The sequence below is a fragment of the Ranitomeya imitator genome, chromosome 5 (genome assembly GCF_032444005.1).
Source record: "Ranitomeya imitator isolate aRanImi1 chromosome 5, aRanImi1.pri, whole genome shotgun sequence".
NCBI classification, from domain to species: Eukaryota; Metazoa; Chordata; class Amphibia; order Anura; family Dendrobatidae; genus Ranitomeya; species Ranitomeya imitator.
Genome location: NC_091286.1, coordinates 675,541,681 through 675,557,248, shown reverse-complemented (window position 1 = coordinate 675,557,248; position 15,568 = coordinate 675,541,681). Strand labels below are relative to the sequence as shown.

General features: G+C 44.5%; 1 protein-coding gene across 1 annotated transcript in view; it reads left to right on the top strand.

Annotated features, from left to right (window-relative positions):
• The window catches only part of LOC138638772 (cysteine-rich venom protein-like), a 66,092-nt gene that overhangs the window by 18,948 nt on the left and 31,576 nt on the right, over positions 1-15,568 (top strand). Inside the window, exons 7-8 of the mRNA XM_069728344.1 lie at positions 3,126-3,268; positions 6,853-6,947. Coding sequence (XP_069584445.1) covers positions 3,126-3,268; positions 6,853-6,947 — 238 coding nt within the window. The remainder of the gene's footprint in view (positions 1-3,125; positions 3,269-6,852; positions 6,948-15,568) is intronic.

Sequence of the window (15,568 nt, the reverse complement as noted above, 5' to 3'; positions counted from 1 at the left end):
ACATTACAAGCACTGGGTGGCCATATGTAGACTTTAATAGTATAAACATTTACGTTTAATTTACTTGCTTGTATAGCACCATTAATTCCATCCAGAGCAACCTGACGAAACTCACGCAAACGAATGGAGATCATACAAACTCGTTACAGATGTTGTCCATGGTGGGATTTAAACCTAGGACCCCAATACTACTAAGCAACAGTGCTTAGTTTTTTTTTTCAGTGCTGCCCATCTTGTGCCTATTATATCAGGCTATGTTGACTCAAGAGAAAATGTTTCCCTCTTTACTACAACACAGAGACATAGAGTCCTTCAGCTTCAGTACATCAGTTGCTTTTCTATTCCACGGTTTGCCTATGAGTTCAATTTTTTCTTATACCAGTCAGAGCAAAGAGTGAGGGCTTCAGCTAAAGCCAGTTGCCTTACAGTCTGAGACAAATCTCATCTAAGGAAAGATGTGGTCAATCTCCTTAGATTCATATAATATACTAAATGGACAAAACTATTGAGCACCCTCCACATTATACCTACAGGAGATTTCCTGACCTTCCCTTCTACATCCATAGATATTAATATGAAGTCGATCCATCTGCAGATATAACGGCTCCTGCTCTAGGAAAATTTTCTACATGATTGTGGAGGTGTTTGTGGGAATTTTCACTCCTTCACCCGGAAGAGCATTTGTGAGGTCAGACCCTCATGTTGCTGGAGAGGCCGGTCTCACAATCTCCATTCCAGTTCATCCCAAGGTTTTTGGATTGGACTGCAATCCGGGCTATTGGCTTCCACCAATCCTGTTGTGAATTCTGTGGCAGAGTTCACTCCTGTGGTCACAAGTGGTACTTCGGCTGATTCTCTCTGGGAGCTTCCGTTTGTGGAGGAAAGTGGTACTGCAGCTTCTGAGTTTCCTCCCTCAGGTGATCTGGTGAGGTCGTTAGCTGCTTCTCTACTTAACTCCACCTAATGCTTTGATCCTTGCTTCCTGTCTATGTTCCAGTGTTGGACTTGTGTTTCTCTGGATCATTCCTGTGGCCTGCTGCTCTGCATAGCTAAGTGCTTCTTTGCTATTTGTTGCTATTGTTTCTGTCCAGCTTGTCTATTTGTTTTGCTGGAAGCTCTGGGACGCAAGGGGTGTACCTCCGTGCCATTAGTTCGGTACGGAGGGTCTTTTTGCCCCCTTTGCGTGGTTTTCTTTAGGGTTTTGTGTAGACCGCAAAGTTATCTTTCCTATTCTCGTTCTGTCTAGAATATCGGGCCTCACTTTGCTGAATCTATTTCATCCCTACGTTTGTCTTTTCATCTTACTCACAGTCATTATATGTGGGGGGCTGCCTTTTCCTTTGGGGTATTTCTCTGAGGCAAGGTAGGCTTATTTTTCTATCTTCAGGCTAGTTAGTTTCTCAGGCTGTGCCGAGTTGCATAGGGAGCGTTAGGCGCAATCCACAGCTGCCTCTAGTTGTGTTTGGAGAGGATCAGGAATTGCGGTCTACAGAGTTCCCACGTCTCAGAGCTCGTTCTGTTATTTTGGGTTGTTGTCAGATCACTGTGGGTGCTCTGATCGCTATGTACATTGTGTTCCTGAATTGCCTATCATAACACAATCCCCCCTAACCATGTTGTTATTGAGCTTAGGCATTGGGCACAGTCATGAGCTACAGAAAAGGGCCTTCCCCAAACTGCTCCCACAAAGCTGGAAGCTGTAATTGTCATAATGTCTTAAGATTTATCATCAATGGCGGTAAAGGGTCGAGGCAGAACACTGATAACAAGCCCAATAGCATTATCCTTCCTCCACCAAACCAGTACACTGGGCACAATGCAGTCAGGGGGTAACATTCTCATAGCATTCACCAAACCCAGACTCCTCCATCAGACACCAGATAGAGTAGTGTGATTCGTCTTTGCATAGAACACGTTTTTTCCAGAGTCTAGCAGTGGTGACTTTATTAGTGATGAGCGAGTATATTCGTTTCTTGGGTTTTCCCAAGCATGCTCGGCAACCCACACATGTATTCAGACTGTCTAGCAGCCGCAAATCATGCAGCTGAGGCTACGAAAACTAAATCTCCGAGCACGCCCAAAATACTCGGAGGACACCCGAGCATTCTCGGTAAAACCCGAGCAATGAGTATACTCGCTCATCACTAGACTTTATTCCACCCCATCCAAAGCTCGACATTGTGCATGCTGATGTGCAGATGCATGCAGCAGCTCGTCCATGAAGCTCCCCGCTGGGGCGCAATATTTTTACTGATGTAAAGACCAGAGGAGGACTGGACTCTGCAGTTATGGAATCAGCAGAACGTTAGTGAAACGATACGATACGATACACTTTATTGATCCCGAGGGAAATTATGGTATCCTCTGCTCTTGGAATCCTCTGCTCTTCAGCACTCGTCCCCACGCTCTGTAACATTATGAGGTCTCCACTTTGTGGCTGAATTGATGTGCTTCCTTCTACTTCTCAATAACATCACTCAGAGGAGATGGGGGAAGATTCAGGAAGAAGAGTGGTCATGAAAGGTCTTGTTACAGTGGTAGCTTCTATTACAGGACCACACTGTTATCAGAGACCTCTTCACCACCAGTTATTCTGTCACACATTAGTAAAGGCAGATGACATGGTGGGGAGCCTGATGTTATACACCAGGGGTGAGGAGCCAGATGTTTTACACTGCAAGTGACAGGACTTGATTTTATACACCGGGGACAATGAGGCCAAATGTTATACATCAATCTCAGTGGAGCCAGAAATTATACACCGGGGATAGTAGGGCATGATGTTATATGGCAGAGGTGAGTAGCTATTGTTTAACATTTGGGGGGTGCACATCTTATACATCGGGGGACAATGGGGTCAGATGTTACAGACTGGGCAAATTGGGCTGAATGTTTTACACTGGGGAGTAATGGAGGTAAATGAAAAACATGAATTTAAAGGGGTCTCCCAATACTTTTGTCCATTTGTATATCATTCATTATATATTTTTCACAGGTTGCTTTTTTTCTTTTTCAATTTGATGGATTATAAGATCTGGGAAGAGGGAATTTGTTATAAATATCTATTATTATTTGTGCATTTTCTCAATGTTTTGTACCTTTACCTGTAACATTCATCTTTTCAGATTTCAAGTGTGGAGAAAACGTATTTCTGTCTAACTTCAAGGTCCCCTGGTATGCGGTTATTGATTCTTGGTACAGTGAATGTGCGGACTATAAATATGGATTTGGGGCCTTATCTGATCTAGAAACCGGCCATTACACACAGGTAAGTGGCATCCATTGGAACTTTTTGTGAGTGGAAAAATCTCTGGACTCAATATCTATATTATAATGCTGGGAGCGTCACTCTGTCCGAAGCCTTTATAGACTGCGCAAGCGCAAGCGCCGGCGCAGTCTGGACCCCACAGAGTGATGCAGCCCAGGAGATAGCGGTATGCGTAAGCACTGAACGCACACCGCGATCTCCAACGGAGAAGCAGGGACATGCCAGGAGGGTGAGTATGCTATATTCACCTGTCCCGTTCCAGTGCTGCGTGCCGCTCTGTTTTCCGGGTCCTCTGCCTGTGGCATTCAGTTCAGAGGGCGCGATGACGCGATTAATGCGCGCCGCCTTCTGACTGAACAGTCAGTCACAGCCAGAGGACCCGGAAGATGGAGCGGCACGCAGCGCTGGATCAGAGCCAGGTGACTATAGCAAGTGTCGGGGGCATGAGCTAGCGGCGACTCCGGCACCTGACCCCCACAGCGCGCCGGTGTCCCCGCCTGCTCAGGCCCCCCAGCACTCGGCGCCCAGCGACAATAGGTGGGTATGTTATTTTTTTTTTATATATCGAAGAAGCATAAGGGGCATATAATTCTATGGAGCATCTTATGGGAGCCATCAACCATAATGGAGCAGCATACAGGGCATATAGTATGGAGCATCTTATGGGGGCCATCAACCATAATGGAGCAGCATATGAGGCACATACTATGGATCATCTTATGGGGGCCATCAAACATAATGGAGCAGCATATGAGGCATATACTATGGAGCATCTTATGGGGGCCATCAACCATAATGCAGCAGCTTATGAGGCATATACTATGGAGCATCTTATGGTGGTCATCAACCATAATGCAGCAGCATATGAGGCATATACTATGGAGCATCTTATGGGGGCCATCAACCATAATGGAGCAGCATATGAGGCATATACTATGGAGCATCTTATGGGGGCCATCAACCATAATGGAGCAGCATATGAGGCATATACTATGGAGCATCTTATGGTCGCCATCAAGCATAATGCAGCAGCACATGAGGCATATACTATGGAGCATCTTATGGGGGCCATCAACCATAATGGAGCAGCATATGAGGCATATACTATGGAGCATCTTATGGGGGCCATCAACCATAATGGAGCAGCATATGAGGCATATACTATGGAGCATCTTATGGTGGTCATCAACCATAATGGAGCAGCTTATGAGGCATATACTATGGAGCATCTTATGGGGGCCATCAACCATAATGCAGCAGCATATGAGGCATATACTATGGAGCATCTTATGGTGGTCATCAACCATAATGGAGCAGCATATGAGGCATATACTATGGAGCATCTTATGGTGGTCATCAACCATAATGCAGCAGCATATGAGGCATATACTATGGAGCATCTTATGGGGGCCATCAACCATAATGGAGCAGCATATGAGGCATATACTATGGAGCATCTTATGGGGGCCATCAACCATAATGGAGCAGCATATGAGGCATATACTATGGAGCATCTTATAGTCGCCATCAACCATAATGCAGCAGCATATGAGGCATTTACTATGGAGCATCTTATGGGGGCCATCAACCATAATGGAGCAGCATATGAGGCATATACTATGGAGCATCTTATGGGGGCCATCAACCATAATGGAGCAGCATATGAGGCATATACTATGGAGCATCTTATGGGGGCCATCAACCATAATGGAGCAGCATATGAGGCATATACTATGGAGCATCTTATGGTCGCCATCAACCATAATGCAGCAGCATATGAGGCATATACTATGGAGCATCTTATGGGGGCCATCAACCATAATGGAGCAGCATATGAGGCATATACTATGGAGCATCTTATGGGGGCCATCAACCATAATGGAGCAGCATATGAGGCATATACTATGGAGCATCTTATGGGGGCCATCAACCATAATGGAGCAGCATATGAGGCATATACTATGGAGCATCTTATGGGGGCCATCAACCATAATGGAGCAGCATATGAGGCATATACTATGGAGCATCTTATGGGGGCCATCAACCATAATGGAGCAGCATATGAGGCATATACTATGGAGCATCTTATGGTCGCCATCAACCATAATGCAGCAGCATATGAGGCATATACTATGGAGCATCTTATGGGGGCCATCAACCATAATGCAGCAGCATATGAGGCATATACTATGGAGCATCTTATGGGGGCCATCAACCATAATGGAGCAGCATATGAGGCATATACTATGGAGCATCTTATGGGGGCCATCAACCTTTATGGAGCAGCGTATGGGGCATATGGATGGGAGCAGAACATTACAGAACTGTGGCGCAGGATGGGAGCAGCACATGACAGAATAGAGCAGCACATGACAGAACAGGGGTGCAGGATGGCAGCAGCACAGGACAGAACTGCTGGCCACCCGGGCATAGAACGGGTTCAATAGCTAGTATTTTATATATATGTAGTGTCTCTAGCTCTGTTGGGAAGTGTCCTGGCTAAACGAGTCCTAGAGAGGGTGAGATAGAAATGGGTTATGTCTGGTGTTTCATCTCGGCCCAATTGATGTGAAAGGAGTGTTTGGACTTGGATTTCCTTAATCTGGCAAAATGTTTTCTTTACTGCTATTTTTATATATATTTTATATCTATTTTATATCTTGTAGCATGTTTTATGCTAGTGAGACAGTAGTAGTATCCTCTCTTGGGCTAGTCTTGCCTTGGATCTAACAGCCTGAAACCAATAGAGAATATGGCAGTTGTATAACGCAAGCTGTCAATCATGCCCAGAGAGGGACGATTAGGAAAGCTGAGGCAGGACTAGTCTGGGAGAAGGGAAGCACTCCTGACTAGTCCTACTTCACCAGTATATGCAATATTTCAGTATTAGAGATGGGCGGACCCATGGATGCTCATGTCTGGCGGGTTTGGCCGAACAGTTAAAAAAAGTTTGCGTACCAGAACAGTACCCAATCCCTAACCCAGCCTGGACCCCATTGACTTGAATGGGGGGCCCGAACATCCAGTGTTTGCTACACTGTATTGTGCGGTCACTGAGGCTGCGTTACCAGCTGGGCCCCTGAACTACGGTAATCTCAGTGAGATCACAGCTAACACATCGACAAAAAGTCTCACGGTGCAGAAGTAAGTTCACCGGGAGAAATTTCTCATTTTTTCTCACTGTGCTAATGGTGATCTAACCGAACCCACACAGTACGAACCCATACAGTAACACGGATTTCCTGATGAAGTCAATATTTAGGTCCTTGCCCAAACAGTATGTGTACAGTATGGACCCCAAACTTTACTGTTTGGGTTCACAGATCTCTATTCAGAATAAAGGTTAATTCTTCAAACATAGCAGCGTCAGTATAGCAAACAAAATACATTGTCCAATTAAATAAATCTTCACCAATACTGCTATAATAGCAAATGTTGACAGTCAGGGGACCAGAATGGTTTCCCTTTAAGTAGCATTCCAAAAATGATAAGTTAACTTGTCCAAAAAAATAATCTCTTCATTATTTGCAATGCTGGTTTTAATCCAATGCTAAATAAGTTCATGCAATTTTTTAATATTTCAGGTGATGTGGGCAACTTCCTATTTAATGGGATGTGAAGTATTCGAGTGCTCAAGCGGCCCTAACAAATATGTTTACGTTTGTCACGTTTGTCCAGCGTAAGTATTAATTGTGGAATGGTTTCTATATCACAGGCTACTGGTTCAGGTTCATACTTAACATAGTAACATAGTTAGCAAGTCCGAAAAAAGACATTTGTCCATCCAGTTCAGCCTATATTCCGTCAGAATAGATCCCCAGATCTACGTCCTTCTAAAGAACCAAACAGCTGTAAGATACAATATTGCTACGCTCCAGGAAGACATCCAGGCCTCTCTTGAATCCCTCGACTGAGTTCACCATCACCACCTCCTCAGGCAAGGAATTCCAGATTCTCACTGCGCTAACAGTAAAGAATCCTCTTCTATGTTGGTGGAAAAACCTTCTCTCCACCAGATGCAGAGTATGCCCCCTTGTGCCCGTCACCTTCCTTGGTATAAACAGATCCTCGGAGAGATATTTGTATTGTCCCATTATATATTTAGACATGTTTATTAGATCACCACTCAGTCATGTTTTTTTCTATACTAAATAATCTTAATTTTGCTCATCTATCTGGGTATTGTAGTTCTTCCATCCCCTTTATTAATTTGGTTGCCCTCCTTTGTACTCAATTAAGTTCCATTATATCCTTCCTGAGCTCCGGTACCCAAAACTGGACACAGTACTCCATGTGCGGTCTCACCACAGATTTGTACAGAGGCAGTATAATGCTCTCATCATGTGTATCCAGACCTCTTTTAATGCACCCCATGATCCTGTTTGCCTTGGCAGCTGCTGCCTGGCACTGGCTGCTCCAGGTAAGTTTATCATTAACTAGGATCCCCAAGTCCTTCTCCATGTCAGATTTACCCAGTGGTTTCCCATTCAGTGTGTAATGGTGATATTGATTCCTTCTTCCCATGTGTATAACCTTACATTTATTTATCATTGTTAAACCTCATCTGCCACCTTTTGTCCCAAGTTTCCAAGTTATGCAGATCCATATGTAACAGAATACTATCTTCTCTTGTATTGACTGCTTTACATAGTTTTGTATCATCTACAAATATCGATATTTTACTGTGTAAACCTTCTACCAGATCGTTAATAAATATGTTGAAGAGAACAGGTCCCAATACCGACCCCTTCGGTACCCCACTGGTCACAGCGACCCAGTTAGAGAGTATACCATTTATAACCACCCTCTGCTTTCTATCACTAAGCCAGGTACTTACCCATTTACACACATTTTCTTCCAGACCCAACAGTCTAATTTTGTGTACCAACCTCTTGTGTGGCTCGGTATCAAAGGCTTTGGAAAAATCAAGATATACCATGCCAATGACTCACCTTGTGTAGTGACATGGACAGTGTCACTATGGAAAGCTCAGATGGCGCAAGCAGGGGTCAGGGACCGAGGGACGGAAGTATAAGGAGCAGGGCACGCAGTGTGCACAGGACCTGAGACTAAGGCACTCAGTAAGTACAGGACCTGAGACTAGATAGTCACGTGATCGCAGAGGGGCGGAGCTACCACTTGAGAGGACGGGGAGACAGCTGAGAGCGCTAAGCACAGGACAGAGGACAATGACGTAGTCAGTGGGGAGCTGAGGGTCAAAAGCCAGATGAGAGCGAGGTACCAGGGATAAAACCAAAGCGTAAACCGAGACGAGCCAAGGGGTCAGAGAACCAGGAAGGACATAAAAGTACCGAGCAGAAAACAGAGGCAGGAGTCAGGTGACAGAACCGGCTGATACACAACAAAGCTCACGCACACTGAGGCACATCAATTACCTATGAGTAACCTGGGTCAGCAACCACAAACCGAGTAAACAGAAGTATCACTGACATGTTGCACCACTTCTTTCTCACGCATCCTGCGGTCCATGCGGACTGTGTGGGTCATGGCCTCCTCCAGTGAATCAAGTAGAGGATGCAGGGCCAAGGCATCCTTTAAATGTTCGACGAGACCCCTTCGGAATAGTCCCCTGAGAGCCGAGTCATTCCAGGATACTTCAGGTACTCACCGCCTGAACTCAGAACAGTACCACTCCGCAGAAAACTTTCCTTGGTGAGATCCATATTAGTGTCCTCAGCCAATCTCACTCGATCAGGTTCATCATAAATCAGATCCAAGGCCTCAAAGAACCAATCAACAGACAATCTCTCAGGGGAAGTATGAAGTAGGGAGAAAGCCCAGGACTGTGGCCCCTCATGTAACAGGGAAATAACTATCCCCACCCTTTGACTCACATCACCCGAGGACCAAGGATGCAGGGAAAAAAGTAATTTGCAACTCTCCCTAAACACTTGGAATTTTCTATTATCCCAAGAAAAGGTATCCGGAAGTTTGGCAGAGGGCTCAGGAGAGGACAAGAAGACATCAGACACAGCACCATCCACATTGCCAGACGGGGAGGAGGCCCCCCCGAAAAGTGTTAACAGTATCCGCCAACTCCCTTTATACCTGTTAGTGTGAAGCAACCAACGCTCTTTGCTCAACAGACAGGTTCTGCATCATCTTGGAAAGGCTAGCCACCTGATCAGGCAACACATTCAGGGGGTCCGTAACACACAATGAGTCACAAGACCCCCCAAAAATATAAGGGTTGGTGATAATGTAGTGATACTGACAGTGTTACTATGGAAAGCCTAGCTGGCGCAAGCAGGGGGTCCGGGACGCAGTGCACACAGGACCTAAGACTAAAGCATGCAGTAAGCACAGGGCCTGAGACTAGACAGTCACATGATTGCAGAGTGGCGGAGCTACCACGTGAGAGTCTGGGGAGACAGCTGAGAGCACGGAGCACAGGACAGAGAACAACGACATAGTAAATGGGGAGCCGAGGGTCAAAAGCCAGATGAGAGCGAGGTACTAAGGACAAAACCAAAGAGTAAACCAAGACGAGCCAAGGGGTCAGAGAACCAGGAAGGACAGAACAGTACTGAGCAGAAAACAGAGTCAGGAGTCAGGTGACAGAACTGGGTCATACACAACAAAGCTCACACACACTGAGGCACAGCGATTACAGATGAATAACATGGGTCAGCAACCACAAACTGAGTAAACGGAAGTACCACCGACACTTGACCCAGGAACCAGCAGCAATTAAATAGCCGCCCCAGACCCAGAGAGAGACAATCCCAGTTAACCCTGATGTGACCAGGATGGAGGCTAGATAATCCCGTCCAGAGTCATGACATCTTGGTCCAGTCTATAGCTTACCTCTTCATAAAAACAGATTAGATTGGTTTGACAGGAGCGATTCCTAATAAACTCATGCGGATATGGAGTTAAAGTTATTCTCATTGACGTAATCCAGAATAACATCCCTCAAAAACCCTTCAAATATTTTACCAACAATAGAGGTTAGACTTACTGGCCTATAATTTCCAGGTTCACTTTTAGAGCCATTTTTGAATATTGGCACCACATTTGCTATGCGCCAGTCCTGTGGAACAGACCCCGTCGCTATAAAGTCCCTAAATATAAGAAATAATGGTTTGTCTATTGCATTATTGCATTACTTAGTTCTCTTAGTACTCGTGGGTGTACGCCATCTGGACCCCGGGATTTATCTATTTTAATCTTACTTAGTTGGTTTCGCATCTCTTTTTGGGTTAGATTGGTGACCCTAAACCCCTCCATGACCTTGGGATTTTCCATTTTTCCGTGTTCGTTTTCTGCTCCACTCCTTCCCAGAGCGATAACTTTTTTATTTTTCCGTCAATATGGCCATATGAGGGCTTATTTTTTGTGAAACAAGTTGTATTTTTGAACCACTCATTGGTTTCAGCATGTCATGTACTAGAAAATGGGAAAACATTTCAAGTGCGGTAAAATTGCAAAAAAAAAGTGCAATCCCACACTTGTTTTTTGTTTGGCTTTTCTGCTAGGTTCATTAAATGCTAAAACTGACCTGCCATTATGATTCTCCAGGTCATTACGAGTTCACAGACACCAAACTTGTCAAGGTTCTCTTTTACTTAACTGGTGAAAAAAAATTCAAAACTTTGTAAAAAAAAATAAAAGCGCCATTTTCCGATACCCGTAGCGTCTCCATTTTTCATGATCTGGGGTCGGTTGAGGGCTTATTTTTTGCATGCTGAGCTGGCATTTTTAATGATACCATATTGGTGCAGATACGTTCTTATGATCGCCCTTTATTGCATTTTAATGCAATGTCGCGGCGACCAAAAAACGTAATTCTGGTGGTTTGATATTTTTTCTCTCTACGCCGTTTAGTGATCAGGTTAATCCTTTTTTTTATTGATAGATCAGGCGATTCTGAACGCGGCGATAACAAATATGTGTAGGTTTGATTTTTTTTTTTTATTGATTTATTTTGAATGGGGTGAAAGGGGGTGATTTAAACGTTTATATTTTTTTATTTTTTCACATTTTTTTAAACTTTTTTTTTTACTTTTGCCATGCTTCAATAGCCATGGGAGGCTAGAAGCTCATCAGAAGATCATCAGATCGCTGCTATGCAGCAGAAATGCAGGTGTGCTATGAGCGCCGACCACAGGGTGGCACTCACAGCTAGCCGGGATCAGTAACCATAGAGGTCTCAAGGACCTCTATAGTTACCATTCTGATGCATCGCTGACCCCTGATCATGTAACGGGGGTCAGCGATGCGCTCATTTCCAGCCAGCCGGCCGGCCGGAAGTGCCGGTTAGATTCCGCTGTCAGCGTTTGACAGCGGCATTTAACTAGTTAATAGCGGAAGGTGAATCGCGATATCACCCACCGCTATTGCGGGCACATGTCAGCTGTTCAAAACAACTGACATGTCCCGGCTTTGATGCGGGCTCACCGCCTGGGCCCTGCATCAAAGCAGAGGATCTGACCTCAGACGTACTCTCCCGTCCGAGGTCAGAAAGGGGTTAACACCTTCACCCCCAAGGGTGGTTTGCACGTTAATGACCGGGCCAATTTTTACAATTCTGACCACTGTCCCTTTATGAGGTTATAACTCTGGAACGCTTCAACGGATCCCAGTGATTCTGACATTGTTTTCTCATGACATACTGTACTTCATGATAATGGTAAAATTTCTTTGATATTACCTGCGTTTATTTGTGAAAAAAACGGAAATTTGGCGAAAATTTTAAAGATTTTGCAATCTTCCAAATTTGAATTTTTCTGCAATTAAATCACAGAGATATGTCACACAAAATACTTAATAAGTAACATTTCCCACATGTCTACTTTACATCAGCACAATTTTGGAACCAAAATTTTTTTTTTTAGGGAATTATAAGGGTTAAAAGTTGACCAGCAATTTCTCATTTTTACAACATTTTTTTTTAGGGACCACATCTCATTTGAAGTCATTATGAGGGGTCTATATGATAGAAAATACGAAGGAGCGCCATTTGACTTTTCAATGCAAAATTGACAGGAATTGAGATGGGGACGCCATGTTGCGTTTGGAGAGCCACTGATGTGCCTAAACAGTAGAAACCCCCCACAAGTGACACCATTTTGGAAAGTAGACCCCCTAAGGAACTTATCTAGATGTGTGGTGAGCACTTTGACCCACCAAGTGCTTTACAGAAGTTTATAATGCAGAACAGTAAAAATAAAAAATCATATTTTTTCACAAAAATTATTTTTTGCCCCCAATTTTTTATTTTCCCAAGAGTAAGAGAAGAAATTAGGATTATTTAGTCTAGAAAAAAGACGACTGAGGGGCGATCTAATAACCATGTATAAGTATATAAGGGGACAATACAAATATCTCGCTGAGGATCTGTTTATACCAAGGAAGGTGACGGGCACAAGGGGGCATTCTTTGCGTCTGGAGGAGAGAAGGTTTTTCCACCAACATAGAAGAGGATTCTTTACTGTTAGGGCAGTGAGAATCTGGAATTGCTTGCCTGAGGAGGTGGTGATGGCGAACTCAGTCGAGGGGTTCAAGAGAGGCCTGGATGTCTTCCTGGAGCAGAACAATATTGTATCATACAATTATTAGGTTCTGTAGAAGGACGTAGATCTGGGTATTTATTATGATGGAATATAGGCTGAACTGGATGGACAAATGTCTTTTTTCGGCCTTACTAACTATGTTACTAAATTGGACCCAAAAGTTGTTGTATAATTTGTCCTGAGTACGCTGATACCCCATATGTTGGGGTAAACCCCTGTTTGGGCACATGGGAGAGCTTGGAAGGGAAGGAGCGCCGTTTGACTTTTCAATGCAAAATTGACAGGAATTGAGATGGGACGCCATGTTGCGTTTGTAGAGCCACTGATGTGCCTAAACATTGAAACCCCCCACAACTGACACCATTTTGGAAAGTAGACCCCCTAAGGAATTTATCTAGATGTGTGGTGAGCGCTTTGACCCACCAAGGGCTTCACAGAAGTTTATAATGCAGAGCCGTAAAAATAAAACAAAAATTTTTCCCACAAAAATTATTTTTCAGCCCCCAGTTTTGTATTTTCCCGAAGGTAACAGAAATTGGACCCCAAAATTTGTTGTCCAATTTGTCCTGAGTGCGCTGATACCCCATATGTGGGGGGAACCACTGTTTGGGCGCTGTTGTGAATTCTGTTTTCGGGCTCCCTCCTGTGGTCATGAATGGTACTTCGGCTGGTTCTGTCCATGGACTTCCTCTGGTGGGTGTTTCTGAGTTTCCTTCCACAGGTGACGAGGTTAATGCGTTAGCTGCTGCTCTATTTAACTCCACTTAGATCTTTGCTCCAGGCCACCTGTCAATGTTCCAGTATTGGTCTAGTTATCTCCTGGATCGTTCTAGTGACCTGTCTTCCCAGCAGAAGCTAAGTTCCAGCTTGTATTTCTTTGGTTTGCTATTTTTCTGTTCAGCTTGCTATTATTATTGTTGTCTTGCTTGCTGGAAGCTCTGGGACGCAGAGGGAGCGCCTCCGCACCGTGAGTCGGTGCGGAGGGTCTTTTTGCACCCTCTGCGTGGTCTTTTTGTAGGTTTTTGTGCTGACCGCAAAGTAACCTTTCCTATCCTCGGCCTGTTCAGTAAGTCGGGCCTCACTTTGCTTAATCTATTTCATCTCTGTGTTTGTATTTTCATCTTTAATCACAGTCATTATATGTGGGGGGCTGCCTTTTCCTTTGGGGAATTTCTCTGAGGCAAGGTAGGCTTTATTTTTCTATCTTCAGGGCTAGCTAGTTTCTTAGGCTGTGCCGAGTTGCATAGGGAGCGTTAGGCGCAATCCACGGCTATTTCTAGTGTGTTTGATAGGATTTGGGATTACGGTCAGCAGAGTTCCCACGTCCCAGAGCTCGTCCTTTATTATCAGTAACTATCAGGTCATTCCGTGTGCTCTTAACCACCAGGTCCATTGTTGTCCTGACCACCAGGTCATAACAGTACAGGTGGCCCAAAGTACTAATGCATCTCAATAGAGGGATAAGAGAAGTTCTGAGACCATTTTTTTTTCTTTGCAGTGTGTTTTGTCTCTTTTTTCTCCTTTACTTCTGGGTGGTTTAGGACACTGGTGTAAACATGGACATTCAAGGTCTGTCCTCTTGGATGGATAATCTCACTACAAGGGTACAAATCATTCAAGATTTTGTGGTTCAGAATCCGATGTCAGAGCCTAGGATTCCAATTCCTGATTTGTTTTTTGGTGATAGATCTAAGTTCTTGAATTTCAAAAATAATTGTAAATTGTTTCTTGCCTTGAAACCTCGCTCCTCAGGTGACCCTGTTCAACAAGTAAAGATCATTATTTCTTTGTTACGTGGTGACCCTCAAGACTGGGCATTTTCCCTTGCGCCAGGAGATCCGGCATTGCGTGATGTTGATGCGTTTTTCCTGGCGCTTGGATTGCTTTATGACGAACCTAATTCAGTGGATCAGGCAGAGAAAATCTTGCTGGCTCTGTGTCAGGGTCAGGATGAAGTGGAGATATATTGTCAGAAGTTTAGAAAGTGGTCTGTGCTCACTCAGTGGAATGAATGTGCCCTGGCAGCAATCTTCAGAAAGGGTCTCTCTGAAGCCCTGAAGGATGGCATGGTGGGGTTTCCCATGCCTGCAGGTCTGAATGAGTCTATGTCCTTGGCCATTCAGATCGATCGACGCTTGCGTGAGCGTAAATCTGTGCACCATTTGGCGGTACTTTCTGAGCATGGGCCTGAGCCTATGCAGTGTGATAGGACTTTGACCAGAGCTGAACGGCAGGAACACAGACGTCGGAATGGGCTATGTTTTTACTGTGGTGATTCCACTCATGCTATCTCCGATTGTCCTAAGCGCACTAAGCGGTTCGCTAGGTCTGCCACCATTGGTACGGTACAGTCTAAATTTCTATTGTCTATTACTCTGATTTGCTCTTTGTCATCCTATTCTGTTATGGCATTTGTGGATTCAGGCACTGCCCTGAATTTGATGGACTTGGAGTATGCTAGGCGCTGTGGTTTTTTCTTGGAGCCCTTGCAGTATCCTATTCCATTGAGAGGAATTGATGCTACGCCTTTGGCCAAGAATAAGCCTCAGTACTGGACCCAATTGACCATGTGCATGGCTCCTGCACATCAGGATATCTGCTTTCTGGTGTTGCATAATCTGCATGATGTGGTCGTTTTGGGGTTGCCATGGCTACAGGTTCATAATCCAGTATTGGACTGGAAATCTATGTCTGTGTCCAGCTGGGGTTGCCAGGGGGTACATGGTAATGTTCCATTTTTGTCTATTTCGTCTTCCACTCCTTC